This window comes from Aethalodelphis obliquidens, unplaced genomic scaffold (assembly GCF_003676395.1).
Source record: "Aethalodelphis obliquidens isolate GAN/ISIS:26980383/991018 unplaced genomic scaffold, ASM367639v1 scaffold26, whole genome shotgun sequence".
Lineage (NCBI taxonomy): Eukaryota > Metazoa > Chordata > Mammalia > Artiodactyla > Delphinidae > Aethalodelphis > Aethalodelphis obliquidens.
The window spans coordinates 20,589,296-20,604,634 of NW_020837970.1; the positions used below are offsets into that span (position 1 = coordinate 20,589,296).

Sequence of the window (15,339 nt, forward strand, 5' to 3'; positions counted from 1 at the left end):
CATCTGTTGGAGATAGTAGCACTGTTAAAGGACCCAAAGGGGCCTTCCAGAGAGAAAAGATTTGGGTTAAACAAAGAGCTAAATTTAGCTGCTTCCTGAATGTGTTTTCCCAATCAATAGACCTTTTATAACACTGCCCCCCCCATGCACACAGTTGGCAAAGAGTATTGCCGAGAGGAATATGAGCAATTAGAGAGTAACAGCTTAGAAACTGTTGACACCACTCAGCATGCAGTCAATGTGTAGGATACCAGCAGCAAGCTGCCAGAATCCTGAAACCCAAGCCATTGCCAAGTGGGTAGTAAACATGTTGTTCTTTTGCTACTCTGGGAATTAGCAGAAAATAAGTATTTGGGGTTCTAGGACATGAATGTCACAAGGCTAGATTGGGGAGCCAGCCAAACCACTCTCTACAACTGCAGATCTAAGCTGGTCTATTCTTGACGGAATACTAAAGAGAAAAGACTATGTAGTCTAACTGCCATTAAACTGCCCTTCCCTTCTTATATCTTTCTTTCTCTTTAACATATCTGTATTCAGAAAAGGAAACGAAATGTGATAGATAAGGTTTATAGAGACTTTAACCTCTCTGGACCTCAATGTCCTCAATCTGTTAAATGAGAAAATTATACTAGGTGATCAAGTAACCTAACACTAACATTTTTTTTGTCCTAGCTTGTTTCCCCACATATTCCAGATAGCTTGCCTCATTCCGATACTAACGTTTGGATAGTAAATCCAACGGGAAAAGTGTCCCCAGCCAGGCACTACGTGAATAACATTGAGTAAAAACCTGCTTTGAGGCTTGTGCCTTGGAGCTGGAGCAGAGACAAAATCACCTGCAGAAGCTGCTCAGCAAGATAACTGCTTGCTTGCTCTATTTCCAGCATAGATCCTGCTTGGCAAAAGGACTTCATTTCCACTGCTTATCACTGCTGAGAACAAAGAGAAAAACCAGATGGCATGAGGCTATAGGGCCTCTTGTACCCTCACTGTCATGCTTCAGTGAAATGCAACTGGTTGCTACACACCACAAGCCGCCATACCCGAGTTCTTGGCCAATGCCTAGCACATGTGGTTTGTAGTATGTCTGTTAATGGCAATTCTGGAAAAATATGAGAGGAGGGAACTTTCACTTCTGTCATTAAACAAAATGCGAACATTAAGCTGGGGAGACAGAGTATGTAGGAAGAAAAACTTCCCACCTCTCCTGTTGTCTACTTTGGCAAATGTTTTCTTAGGCTCTTTTAGATCTGAGACTCTTTCCTGATTCTTATTGCTATTCTCTCCCTGTTAGCCACTTCACTCCAAGGCAGGCTATAATCTCCCCAAGCTCAGGAATTTCAGAAAAATCACATAGGGCACGACCCAACCACCTCAGCTTGCAGAGAGTGACCTGTAAAGGCAGCTTATTTTGCCACTGAGGGCAGTAAAAAGGAGAGCAGTCAAAAGTGGATGGACGGTGTATGTATAGCTGATTCACTTTGTTAAACTAACACACCACTGTAAAGCTATTATACTCCAATAAAGATGTTAAAAAAAAAAAGTGGATGGACAGCAGGATCTGAGTATATGACCAGACCTGATGGACGATAGCTGCCTTTGAAAAGCTTAAAACCTGGCAATTTAAATTAAGCCTGATTCTGAGCTAGGTTGTTTGCCTTAACATAGGTGATAAAAATCAAAGGAGTTCAGCAACTCACACTGTCAGTGTCACTTAAGGAAACTACCTTAGTAAAGAGGCGTGCCTGCCAGAGTCTGATAGTGAAAGACAGAAATTACTAGTCTTTCTTAACCTGACAATCTGTTTATTTCTTTTTTTTCACATGGAAGCTTTTACACTCAGCAAAACCAAATACAACAGAGCCCTACTGATGTTTACAAAAATGCCATGCCATATCTCTGATTTTCCCCCATATGTAACTAAGCTGTCTCCATAAATCTCCCTGTAACTGCTACTAGCATTCAAGGTTTATATTCCCTATATTCAAGACTCCAAGACTTCAGATGATTATTATACTCACTAAAATGATTGATTCCTCCTTTAGCTCCTAAGATCATTTAACAACTATAGTTTCAATCTGTAATCTAAGAAGCCCAGTTAATAATAAGTTTGGGGGGAAGGGACAGAGACAAGGATGAGGTAGACCACCTGTCCTACAGCTGCCTCAAATGCCATGTTTGAAGAAAAGATCCAAATGCTAAAAGAAAAAACAAAACCACAAAATTAAAAATCACTGAGTTAACAGATTAGGCTATCATACACAGTGACCTACCTAATTACCAAGGCACTACACTGTCACATAAGCATTATGACTAGCCAACCCTCAATGACCAGGGCTAGCAGGAGATGAGGACAGTGTAGTAAACAAATGTAATTTATTGAAACCCTAATTTTAGCCAATGGTTTCAACTACTCAGCTCTATTTCTTACCCCAGCAAACAACCAGTGAAACAGAGTTGAACTTCTGGTAAAATCTACAGGCAGTAACAGTGAAGCCAAAGTGAAAATAGAGCTGACTATGTCAATCTAGATAGTCAGCCTCTATGCCTTTAGTTGTTAACCATAACATACTTAACAGCAGACCAGATCCTGCCAGATATAGGATATAAATGGACATGAGAAATCAGCCCCCACCCTAACCTAGTGGTAGGTAGGATGGCCACAGTCTCTAAAAGACAATATAATGGGCCAACCACCATGCCCCTTGAGTTAATTCCTACTACAAGACTCTGACTCAGAATCTGGGTCATTCTGTTTCAAGTATTAAAAAAAAAAAAAAAAGGAAGAGCAGCCAGTGGGACGTGGGGTTAACTTACCTGTGCAGAACTCCTTGCCCATGTTGTGGGGCACTGTGATCCGACGATAGACGATGGGCTCTGACTCCAGGATGTTCTCATCATGGCGGTACCGAGTAGGCCTCTCACTTGGGATGCCCCGGGAACGGGTACCACTTCTCCTCTCATAAGTATCAATCTCCTCAAACACAGCTGCTTTGTCAAAAAGGGCCAGGTTCCCTTCAAAATCAAAATCTGTATCTGGGATCTCCTCAATATCATCCCCAAAGCACTCGTCATCTTTATTCTTCATCTGGCCGTTCTTTAAGCCACTTTTCTTTGGAGTTGCCTGATTTGGGTGCCTGCTACTAGACGACCCTGGAGAAAAAAACAGGGACTAAAGTCAGTGTGCCCACAGAAAGTGTTCAGTATAAGTGGAAAATACATTAGTCCTTTGTGGACAGTGGTACAGGAATCAATGTGAAAATGGTATAAGGCAAAGCTATTCCTAAACCCATTAAGTAGAAAAAATTACCACAAATCTCATGGAATCATAGATTTCGTATATTACCCAACTAACAGTGAATATGAAATAAGCAGTACTCCTGGAAATCTTAAGCTCTGCTCTTCATAAGGGAATTGGTAATGACCGAGGCTTTTTTGACAACTGAATATATCAAAAAAGTGGAAGGGCAAGAATATAGCAGTCTCCTCCCACAGGTCTGGGTGGTTTGATTCTGAATGTCCAGCAGTTAATTAACAGAGAAATACCCCCAGGGTAAAAGAAGGCCAAATCCTCATAACCTGAAGCTCATAGGAAGATCTCACTCAAGTGGCTCTGAATTCCATGCTTACCAAGCAAGCAATCTTCTGATTTTTTAACTCAGTTTCAGGCTAGACCCCAGTAGGAGGGAATCCCTGGGTTTAGACAGATTCCAGACCTTGAGCCAGATATACATCTACCACTATAAGGTGATATATTTTGATTTACAGGCCTGTTTTTAGATCTTTTGGTTAAGGTGATCTCTTTTCTCAAAATTTTACCACTTTTGGGTAAGCAATTTCTGAACCATCAAATGATGACAAGGACCATACTGACCTGATCCTGTAGAGGGCACACCAAGATGCATATTAACACCACAGCAGTCAGTCACTCGCTGTCTCTGAAACTCTATTTGGCCACCACATATCAGTCAACTACTCCTCTAGCAGCCAAGGCAGAAGACCCCACGGAATTCTCCAAACCATCCCTTCCCAGAGAATCCTGAACTGAGTTAATAGTTTGATCCCCATCTGATCATCCTGAAAGGATGGACCAGGTGACTGGTATGGTAAATGGAACTGCCAACATAGTCTGGATAAACATAATGTACTTCCTTTTGTGAGAACAAGCTCCTCAATTATTGAAAATACTCAAGAAGAGGTTAGAATGATCATGAGCAAACCCCCTCACACGTATCATCCCAACTATACTGCTCTAACTTTACTCACAGCAACTCCTTTCTATCCAATGGACCGTGAGTCACGAGACCTAGGATCTATTTGCATGCTGTATAATCTTATACCTATCACCCAACTTCTCAATTTCCTTGTATGTAAAACGATCACTGTGGTACCCCCAGCAGGGTTTCTAGTACACAGCAGTCAGTCAATAAATGTTTGTTTAATGTTATCAATCAACATCAGCAAGATCAATTACAACAATTATTCTGAAAGATGTATACTGTGCAAAATATAACTCATGTCTAAGTCTTCCTAATGCCAAATATTGGTATGGAAAAGGGCTACACTGGCAGTTAGGATGAGATTTAGGCCTCTGAAAAAAACCTAAGGCTGACCAAAATTATGAAGGGGAGGAAGAGCTGGCTGAGTCACCATAAACAGCTGAGATTGCAAACCACTGAGAAGCTTGTCAAAGTCTGGGTTAAGTTCTAGTTCCAGTAATTTGATAAAAACATTTAGTGAGAGCATGCTGTGTGCCATAGCCAGGTACCAGGAATACAGTACATAACCAAGACATGCTACCCACAAAGGAAGGAGGAGAGATATATAAGCAAATAACTAAAATACAATATACTGAGAATTATAATAGAAGTTTATATAAAGTGCTACAGAAATATGGATGAGAAACAGAGCTGGATTAGGAATGAGAGAGCAAGAATGAAAATACAAGGTCAGGACAACACCATTAGCAATGTATGTAGGCGAGGGAAGAACTAGAGAAAAAAGTCCAGTTTGCAGGATTATCAATGTACTGCCTCAATATTAAATCAATAGGGACTTCCCTGGTGGCGCAGTGGTTAAGGATCCACCTGCCAAAGCAGGGGACACGGGTTCAAGCCCTGGTCTGGGAAGATTCCACATACCGCGAAGCAACTAAGCCCGTACGCCACAACTACTGAGCCTGCGCTCTAGAGCCCATGTACCACAACTAATGAAGCCCATGCACCTAGAGCCCATGCTCCACAACAAGAGAAGCCACTGCAATGAGAAGCCTGTGCATCGCAATGAAGGGTAGCCCCCGCTTGCCCCAACTAGAGAAAGCCTGCACGCAGCAATGAAGACCCAACGCAGCCAAATAAATAAATTTATTTTAAAAAATAAAAAATATTAAATCAAGATTATTAGGAAATAGGTCTCTGGCCCAGGGGTCTCTCTCCAGTGGTTGTGTGCATACCCAGGAGTGCAAAGGATGATCCACTGGGATGCAGGGAGAAGATACTGAATATTTTATTTACTTTCTTTTAACTAAAAACAGGAAGAAATTAAGCCTTATGAACTTAATGTACAGATGGAAATTGGCATCCTTATGAGGTTTCATGCCCCCCAATCACTGCCAGTATTTGAACTATCTGAGGAATGAATGAGGTTCCATAACAAGAAGTGTGCCCATGCAAGTGGATTTACATCAGAATTTTTAAATTGTGGTAAAATATACATAACATAAATTTACCATTTAAACCATTTTTAAGTGTACCGTTCGATGACATTAAGTACATTCACATTGAGCAACTATATACATTTTTAACTACTAAAGCATACAAAAATGAGTAAGTGGCTTTAAAGGATTCCTATAAAAAAGCTATGTATTGGGACTTCCTGGTGGTCCAGTGGTTAAGACTCCATGCTTCTAATGCAGGGGGTGCGGGTTCAATCCCTGGTTGGAAAACTAAGATCCCACATGCTGTGCAGTGCAACCAAAAAAAAAAAAAAAAAGCAGCTATGTATTAAAGATAATACTAATAATGCAATTATAAGTGAACAAGAGAATGGCAGACATAACACTTCCTCTATTTCTCTTATAGGCTTCTTTAACCAGACTGTTTTAAAAATGTAATCTAATCAGATCTAAGAAGACAGCCTCCCAAATTAAAAAGTAATCAAGGTTATTCCAAACATGAATCCATATGGACTACCACTGATTAACTTCACCCTAAGTGTATACTCTACATCATAGCCCTGGGGCCAAATCCAGCCCAAACACTGCCTGCTTCTGTAAATAAAGTTTTACTGGAACACAGTTACATTCATTTGTTTACATATTGTCTAAGGCTCCTTATGTGCTACAAAGACAAAGTTAAATGTTTGAAACAGAGACCTTATGGCCTGCAAGGCCTAAACTATTTAATATCTGATCCTTTACAGAAAAAGTTTGCTCAGTCTGCTCTACATCATGCCTCTCACAGGTATTCTCTCCAACTATGACTGCCATTAAAATAAAAAAAAAAAATTTTTTAATTAACTGAATGTAACCAGAATTCTTTGAATCTCTGTTCTATTCAAGGTGTTAAGTGTGTCACTTGTCATTCAGACCTGTCAGCCAATACTATGCCTGGTCCACCATAAGTAAACAAGAATCTCTGCTGAATTATGAAATCGAAACAGCCATACCAAAAAACAAAACAAAACAAAAAACCCCCAAACAACAAAAGCCTCTAAAGAGGTTATAAAAAAAAAAGACAACTTGAGACTGTGAGAAAGAAAGGGAACCATCAAAAACTATGCCAAGTGTGTTGCGTGACTGAAAAGGACAGGAAGATGAAGTCAACAATGATACAAGAGGGAGTATGAGGCAAGGGCTTCACAGGAAAGCAGTTCAGTCATGTCCATTATGAACTGACAATGAACTATCCTGGACCTATCAAAATGACAGATGAAGACAAGCCGTTTATCAATGGTAGAGAAGACAGTAAAAGAAGCAAAACGGGAAATCATTTTTGGCTTGGCCACAGACTCTACAAACATAACTTACAAACCCACAGTTCTGACTTTAGAAAGTATCAAGTATTTTCTCATGCTCCCTCTGACTAAAGATCTTCCATTCATTCATTTGACAAAGATACACTAAGGATCAGCTATGTTCCAAATACTGTCAGGAAAGCAGATAGTGAAAAAAATTTCCAAGAGGAAATACTGACACCATAGGTCAGCAAGAAAAAGGTAAGAGAATATAAAGTAAATGAAAGGCAGGCTAAAACTCTCAGTTGTCTCTTATTCTTCCCTTTCCTCATACTTTAAAACAAATATTGGGAAGTCCTGGGTGAATAAGCTGTCTCAATACTTGGCTTATTCAGCCCAAAGGGCCTGGCTCTGTATTAAACTGGCCTTTGGCCACTAGGAGAGAAAAGCACTTCCTCTGGAAAAGATAAACAATGCTTCCCAGATTTCTTTACCTTTCAATTACAAGGGCCAAGTGTGTGTTAAGACTAGAGGCTGGCTGCCTTCCTGTGCCATTTTGCTGCCAGCCTTTGGCACAGAGGCCCTTTGGCCAGGACAACTTATAACAAACCCATTGTTGTGTAACACTCAGTGCCACTTATTTATTGGTTTTTGTCACACACATATTGTAAAGGGGAACTTTGTCCTGCACTTACAGCACGCTAAAGGGCACATGAAGGTCAAATTACAAATGTTTTAGTGTCAGACTCAATGGGCTTTGTGAGCAGGTTCCTGAGAGTATCTGGTACCTTCTTTTCAACTCCCAAATTCCAGGCCCTGGTAATCAGTCAACTTCTTGGGCTCCAGCAGCAGCACCAGGTTTTTCAAGTCTGGTGGATAAATGAAGCACATCCAAGGAGGTTAAGAAGTCACATTAGAACCGCAGAAGGATCATGAAAACTTAGCAAAAAATAACTTTAAGGCCTCAGATGGTGGGATCACTGTTACACTAAACAGACCATATAACAGGCCTCAGGAGGTTTCCCTCTGCTCCCTGGGACTGATGCTCCATTCATCCACTTGACAAATATTCTAAGTGGTCAGTTCAACGACCAAAGTCACAGGAACTACTCTTTATAACCACCCTCCCACCCCCCCTTCTTTTACAATCTAAAAGAAGAGATTAAAATCTGCTTGTGCTAAAGCTCTCATCAGTGTTGGATTAGGTAACTAGAACCAACAAATCCGTCAACAACTTATTACTAACTTTGAAAGAACAATTAAAAGCCAGAATCAACGAGAGATTATATTCCTATAGCTTTATCAATCTACTAGTCTCAACATCAATGTACATATACCAGAGAAAATTTGATTTACAGATCTCTAATAAGAAAAATACTTAATCTCTATTTCTCACTTATCCATGAAACAAACATTAATAATCTACATTACAACTGTGGTGGGAAGAAACCAATCTACTTCCTTGGAATCCTTAAAATGCTACATAAATGCTAAGTCAGTCAATCTCTGGCAGACCTTTCTACTTATCTTACAGGGTTCACAGATCAGATAAATAAATGTAACTCTGTTTTCTATCACAAACCAATTCTGAGCCACATCACATCATCCAATTCCCAGGCCACAGACATCTTCCACACAAATCTAGATTCAAAAGAAATTCTCGAAAAGAGAGTCTAACAGTTTACTGCCCATGACCTTATTTACATGCACTTAATAATATAGGAAAGGGGAATGGATCAAAGAGCGAAAGCAGAAGAAGCATCAACCAGAGTACACTTATTTTTTTTAATTTTTTAAAAAAACTTTTTAGTTTAATTTTATTTTTTTGGCTGCGTTGGGTCTTCGTTGCTGCGCGCAGGCTTTCTCTAGTTGCGGTGAGTGGGGGCTACTCTTTGTTACGGTGCACGGGCTTCTCATTGCAGTGGCTTCTCTTGTTGTGGAGCACGGGCTCTAGGCACACAGGCTTCAGTAGTTGTGGCGCATGGGCTTAGTTACTCCACAGTATGTGGGATCTTCCCGGACCAGGGCTTGAACCCGTGTCCCCTGCATTGGCAGGTGGATTCTTAACCACTGCACCACCAGGGAAGCCCAACCAGAGTATACTTTTGAGAGTGACCCCACTTTTTACTATATCAGACTTGTTAAAGATCAAATAAATTACTTGTTTTGAAGTTAACTGTACTCTTTCAAGAGAGTTGCTATAATCATTAGTAACGGGGGAAGAAAAGAAAAAGAAACAAACTGACAGTCTCACCACAACACCCAGCAATCACACCCCCTAGGTATTTACCCAACTCACCTAAAAACTTATGTCCACATAAAACCTGCACACAAATATTTACAGCAGCTTTATTCATAATCACCAAAAGCTGGAAGCCACCAAGATGTCCTGATATATCCATACAATGGAAAATTATTCAGCAATAAAAGGAAATGGGCTACCAAGCCACAAAAAGACATGGATGAATCTTAAATACATATCAAGTGAAAGAAGCTAGTCTGAAAAGGCTACATACTATGTGATTTTAATTATGTGATATTCTGGAAAAGGCAAAACTACAGAGGTGGAGGGTAAAAAGATCAGTAGTTGCTGGGGGAGGGGGGCGGTGGGCAGTCCCTGAGGGAAAAGGGGAAGGACTGAATAGGCGAAACACAGGGGATTCTGCAGAGTACTGTAATGAGAGATACAAGATACTATGTACTTGTTAAAACCCACAGAACTTTAGAGCACAAAGAGTGAGCCTTAATGCATGCAAATTTTTAAAAAAATCACTGAGGAGGTTGGAGGGTCCAAGGATGAAATGCTGAATGTAAGGAAACAATCTGTTACAAATACATGAAACAAGTCAATGAAGGGGGTGGGAGTATGGATTAGGGTTAGTAATTCTGATACTGTATATTGGAATTGAATAATTTAAGTCAATGGATGGCAGATGGTATGGGTTTCTCACAGTTGGAGGGAGAGGTTACAGATAAGGAAGAGGCTAGAATGATCCATGTGGTAATATATTAGACTTGCAAACATCAGTATGAACTTATATTTAGCTTAATATTATAGTAGTGAAGGTTACATAAAGAAGTATTTACAGATATGTGTACATACACTGGTTGAGTATACACATATATATTTTCCTGCTCTGTCAGCTGAAGGGCGACACCCAGTAGCAATGAGCACATCTAGTGGCTAGACTGTGGTTTGTAATACCATTCTCTAGTAAAAGGAAACAGGGCTCCTTGGAGACATGGCTGATTCTAGGGCTGGGGCAGGAAATATAAAAGATAAACCTGGAGCACCTTGTAGTGCCAGAAAGTAAGGAAGTAATGGGGGAAAAAAAACCCCACCCACAATGATGGGAGCATGTCAAAGGTACACAGTAGCCAACTGGAAGAGCTCTCAGCGTCCAAAGCTGAAAGAATCTGAGTACCAAAATAAAGTGGTATTGAATTATAAGCCAAAGTATAAAATAAATACTTATAAGTCCATACTGATAAAAATAAATGATAAAAACAAATGAGAGAGAAGAAACAAATCTCTGGTGCAGAAGAATTCCAAGTAACTTATGTAGATACTCTGCATAAGTCTCCATTCCTTAGGTGTGGGCTGTACATACTGACTTCAGAGGAGAACTCTGACACACACTACCTCAGCCAGGCAATCAAGGTCAACATCAAAAGTCATAAACCATGGTGGCAGTACGTACTCTTGATATGATGTAATGAAAATGACACTTTCTCTCTGTGGTCTTCCTCCCAAAAGCATACAACCCCAGTCTAATCATGAGAAAAACATCAAATACCAATTGAGGAATATTCTACAAAACAGCTGAGCGGTGCTCATCGTAACTGTCTAGGTTATCAAAAACAATGAAAGTCTGAGAAACCGTCAGAGCCAAGAGAAGACATGACTACTAAATGTAATGTGGTATGCTGGATGACAGCCTGTAACAAGGACATGAGGTAAAAACTATGGCAATCTGAATAAAATATAGACTTTGGTTAATGTATCAACACTGGTTCATTAAATGTAACAAATGTATCATAGTAATGTTAAGATGTTAATAAAGGGGAAAATATGTGTGAAAAATGTAATTTACAAATTGTTAATGAAGATTATCTACAAGTACATGAGAGATTATACACTGCTTGAACATTCGAACTTAACAAAGAGTCAATTTTTTGGTAAAGAAAAAATTTTTTTTTTTTTGATTTTTTAAAAGGGCAGGTACATCAACTTGGAAGCTCAGTACATTGGTTCTACCTTTCTTTGTTTTTTTTTTTTTTTTTTTTTTTTTGCAGTACGCGGGCCTCTCGCTGTTGTGGCCTCTCCCATTGCAGAGCACAGGCTCCGGACGCGCAGGCTCAGCAGCCATGGCTCACGGGCCCAGCCGCTCCGCGGCATGTGGGATCCTCCCGGACCAGGACACGAACCCGCATCCCCTGCATCGGCAGGCGGACTCTTAACCACTGCGCCACCAGGGAAGCCCCTTTTCTATTTATTTAGAAAAAAGGTTTTGTTTTTTTTCTTAAAGAGAAAATAAAGCAAAGTACAGAAGGTTGAAGTCTAAATGGAAAAAGTCATTTTGTATCCAATAATTCTACAGTTTTTCAAAGGATACAGAAGAACTAACAACTCAATTTCAGTCTCAGATCTTCAATCACTGTCAATTCAGATAGTTATTTAAGAAGCACTGAAGGAAAAGTGCCTTGAAATCCCTTTTTTTTCCCTCAAAATTCCAATAGTTTAGTCACAGAATCAGGCATTTTCAAAACTTAAAAATATTGGCTTCTGAAGGGCCACACAGATTCTAGTGAATCCTCTATAATTCACTATTATAACTTTATTCTAGTAAATATTCAATATGTTAAAGAGCATACCTGATTCTTGTGAATTAACTACGGTTCTATAATGAGCAAATGACATTCAACAATTTGTCAGTACCAAACAAAACTGGGCATTAACACACACCAGTGTATGCCCTCCTTGGTGTGCCGGCAGGGACAGTGAACACAGCAAATTTAAAACTGTCAATCTGTCAGAAACTGTAAGATCACAGAGATGCCTAGGTCCATCCCTTCCTCTCCTCTGAGGATGGGAGTCAAATCACAAAAAGAGAAGTTATTCAAGAATCCCCAGAACAGCTTTAGTGCAGGTTCAACCCAGACTTCACTACTACCACCAGTCACCAGATTAAAAACAACATCACTTTTGTCTATGTGAACTCTAGGCAGATAACTGACTTTTTTAGAAGGAAGGGAAGTGGTGGGATAGGGCAGGGAGCTGGTGTGAGTCTCTAACAGCTCATTTCCTTTCCCTTTAATATCTTGAGGAACTAGATCCAGAAGAAAAGAAACATGCTATATTTTTGCGAAGCTCTGCCAGCATCCTTTTTTTATTAGGGTAATAAATGACTTATTTAAAGAACAGAAGTGGATAAGTGGACAGGAAACATCAGGTTAAGAAGAAATATTAACTTGATCCAACTTACAAGAGTTGTGCCGACGACGGAAACTTTTGGACTGAGTCAAGGATTCCATGTGCCTGTCCACATAGCTCTTTGAGCACTGCTGCTGGGGAGAGACTGCAACATCTTGGCTCTTCACATCAGTCCTCTTAGGGATGTTCTGAGGGGCACTGCTGGAAGAGGCTGGCTTCTTGACCAACTTGCCCGTGCCATTCTGATTGATACCTACTTGGCACCCAACACCAGAGGGGCCTAATTCTGTCTGATGAAGGTCTCCAAAATGTTGGTTTTCTCCAGGACCTGGTATCTCCAGAATTTTTAATTCCGTTATGTCACCTGCCCTGAAATATACAAAAGAGTCCAAGTCTCAAAACTATAACAGTGATAACAGAGATGTAACTGGGATCAACAGCAACCAGCTACACCTTTGCAGGGCTGCATTTCAATGAGTCATCAGAGGCAAAACCTAGAAAAGGTAGTAGAGCACTTAAAGACAAGGCTCAGCCACTGACATTCAACTGACACAGCACTGGCCTTTAAAGAGACCTATTGTTAAAGGGGAGTTGGGGAGGGGGAGGGATGGAGTGGGAGTTTGGGGTTAGGAGAGACAAACTATTAGAATGTACGGACAAGGTCCTACTGTAAAGCACAGGGAACTATGTTCAGTGTCCTGGGATAGACCATAATGGAGAAGAATATAAAAAAGAATGTAAACATATGTATAACCGAGTCACTCTGCTGTACAGCAGAAATTAGCACAATGTAAATCAACTATACTTCAGTAAAAAATATAGAGACCTATTGTTAATCACAAAACTATCATTAACATCTTAGATTTCTAGACTGCTTAATAGTTTTTTTCATTCATTCACTCACCTGCTCATTCAATAGGTATACACAGAGTACTTACTATATGGTAAGCCCTGTACTAGGAGTGGGGTATATAGCTATGAAAAGCATTACATGCCCACAAGGAACTGACAGTCTGGTCAGCAGAAAATTCAAGTAGGTAATCAAAAGTGTTAAATACTATGACAGAGGTATGTACAGGGGACTAGAGCTCCCCAAAGCAAAATACATGCGAGTCTGGCAGAGATGGATGAAGCACTTAAGCTAAGTCTGGTGGGGGAAGGAAAATAAGAGTTGGTCAAGCAGAGTATGGTAGGGAGAGGGGCATCTTAGGCCAAGGCTCAGAGATTGAGAAAATGTGGGCCATTTGAGGACCTGCAAATGTCACAGTGCTACTAAAGAGTAGAATGCTTATGGAGGGCCATTAGGAGCTAAGGCTGTGGAGGAAATTAGGGATCAGATCATAATCACACTGGATTTTCCTGGTGGCTGTAAGGAAGGTGGAAAAACTAGACGCAGGGTCACCAGTTAGGAGATGAGGCAAGAAATAAGAGGGGATGAACGGGGCAAGTGACAGTGCAAAGAGAGAGGGGAAGACAGACCAAATAACATTTGGAATCCACAGAATGTGGTAACTAACTGAACATGAGGATCCAGAGAAAGAATTTATTATGACTCCTAAGCGTCTAACTTGGGTGAAAGGTGTCGTTAGTCACTAATTAAGGGTACACCTTGGGGGGAAGAAATCTGCAGATAACATAATGAGCTCAGCTTTGAAAATCTTAAATTTAGGATATTCTGTGGGATATCCACCTGGAAATGACCAGTAGACAATTAAATTAAAGTGTATGGAACTCACATAATGGGTCTAAATTAAAGATTTGGGACCTCACTAATGTGTAAGAAGATACCCATAAGACTGTCTAAAGAGAATACAGACTCAGAAAAGAACCAAAGATAGAACTTTGACTAACCCCATCTTAAAAACTGAGAAGAAAAGGAATCTGGGGGGTGGGGGTGGGGAAGGTGTATAAAGCAATGGAGGAATACATGGCAAGAAAACCCAAAGGGTGACAAAGAAACTAAAAGAAGAGGCCATTCCAACAGTTAGGGCACATTTGAATAAGATCAGATTTGAGACACTCCACTGAATTTGGCACTTGGCAAAAGCTACTTCAGCAAGATGGTAAAGTTGGAAAAAAGACAATGGTGGAGTAGGGAGGGCCTAGAGGGACTAGGCCACAAAGGGAATGAAAACAGACTACAGTTGACCCTTGAACAAGTTTGAACTGTGCAGGTCCACTTATACATGGATTTTTTTTTCCCACTAAACACATTCTATAGTACCACATGATCCATGGTTGGTTGAATCTGCAGAGACAGAACCATGGATACTGAGGGTCAAATGTAAAGTTATACCCAGACTGTCGATGGCGCAGGCAGTTGGCGCCCTAACCTCCTCATTTTTCAAGGGTCAACTGTATTTTGCTCTGAAAAGAATTATGAGTACAAAGAGAAGGGAAATGACAGGGCAATACCTAGTGGCAAATGCAAGGTGTGTGTGTAGGGGGGGTAGGGGGGAGTGTTTTTACTATGGGGGAGGCCTGGGAATGTTAGAAAGCAAAGAGAAAAGAGACAGTATAAAGGTTGCAAGTGAGGACACAAAAGAAAAGGAGTAGGGCCTCAAAGGAGATAGAAAAGGATAGCACATAAAGCATACGTGCGATAAGGTTAGCCCTGAACACAAAGAATATTTCTTCCATGAAGACTTCAGAGGAGATAAGCAATAAGAATGGATACACCTACAGAAAAGGTTACATGTGGATGCTGTTTAGGAAGTCAAGGAAGCTCTTGCCAGACAGTCTCTTTTTTAAAAAAAAAAAAAAAAAAAACATAAGAAAGGGAGGTTTCTGTCAAACTTGTGAAAAGAGGGATGTGGAGACAGCTAAGGTTGAGATCTGTTAGCAAACACTAAGAAAAATACATTCCTGTAGCTAAGAACTTCAGCTACTGGCTACAGTGTGCCTCTGGAGATAAATCATAATATAAATCTACAAAGAGAGATAGTTAC

General features: G+C 40.4%; 1 protein-coding gene across 3 annotated transcripts in view; it reads right to left on the bottom strand.

Annotated features, from left to right (window-relative positions):
- EDC3 (enhancer of mRNA decapping 3) overlaps window positions 1-15,339 on the bottom strand; it is a 52,215-nt gene that overhangs the window by 19,132 nt on the left and 17,744 nt on the right. For all 3 annotated transcript variants that reach the window (XM_027123611.1, XM_027123609.1, XM_027123610.1), the window contains 2 exons: window positions 12,444-12,760; window positions 2,821-3,156 (listed from right to left, as the gene is read on the bottom strand). In XM_027123611.1, coding sequence (XP_026979412.1) covers window positions 2,821-3,156; window positions 12,444-12,760 — 653 coding nt within the window. The remainder of the gene's footprint in view (window positions 1-2,820; window positions 3,157-12,443; window positions 12,761-15,339) is intronic.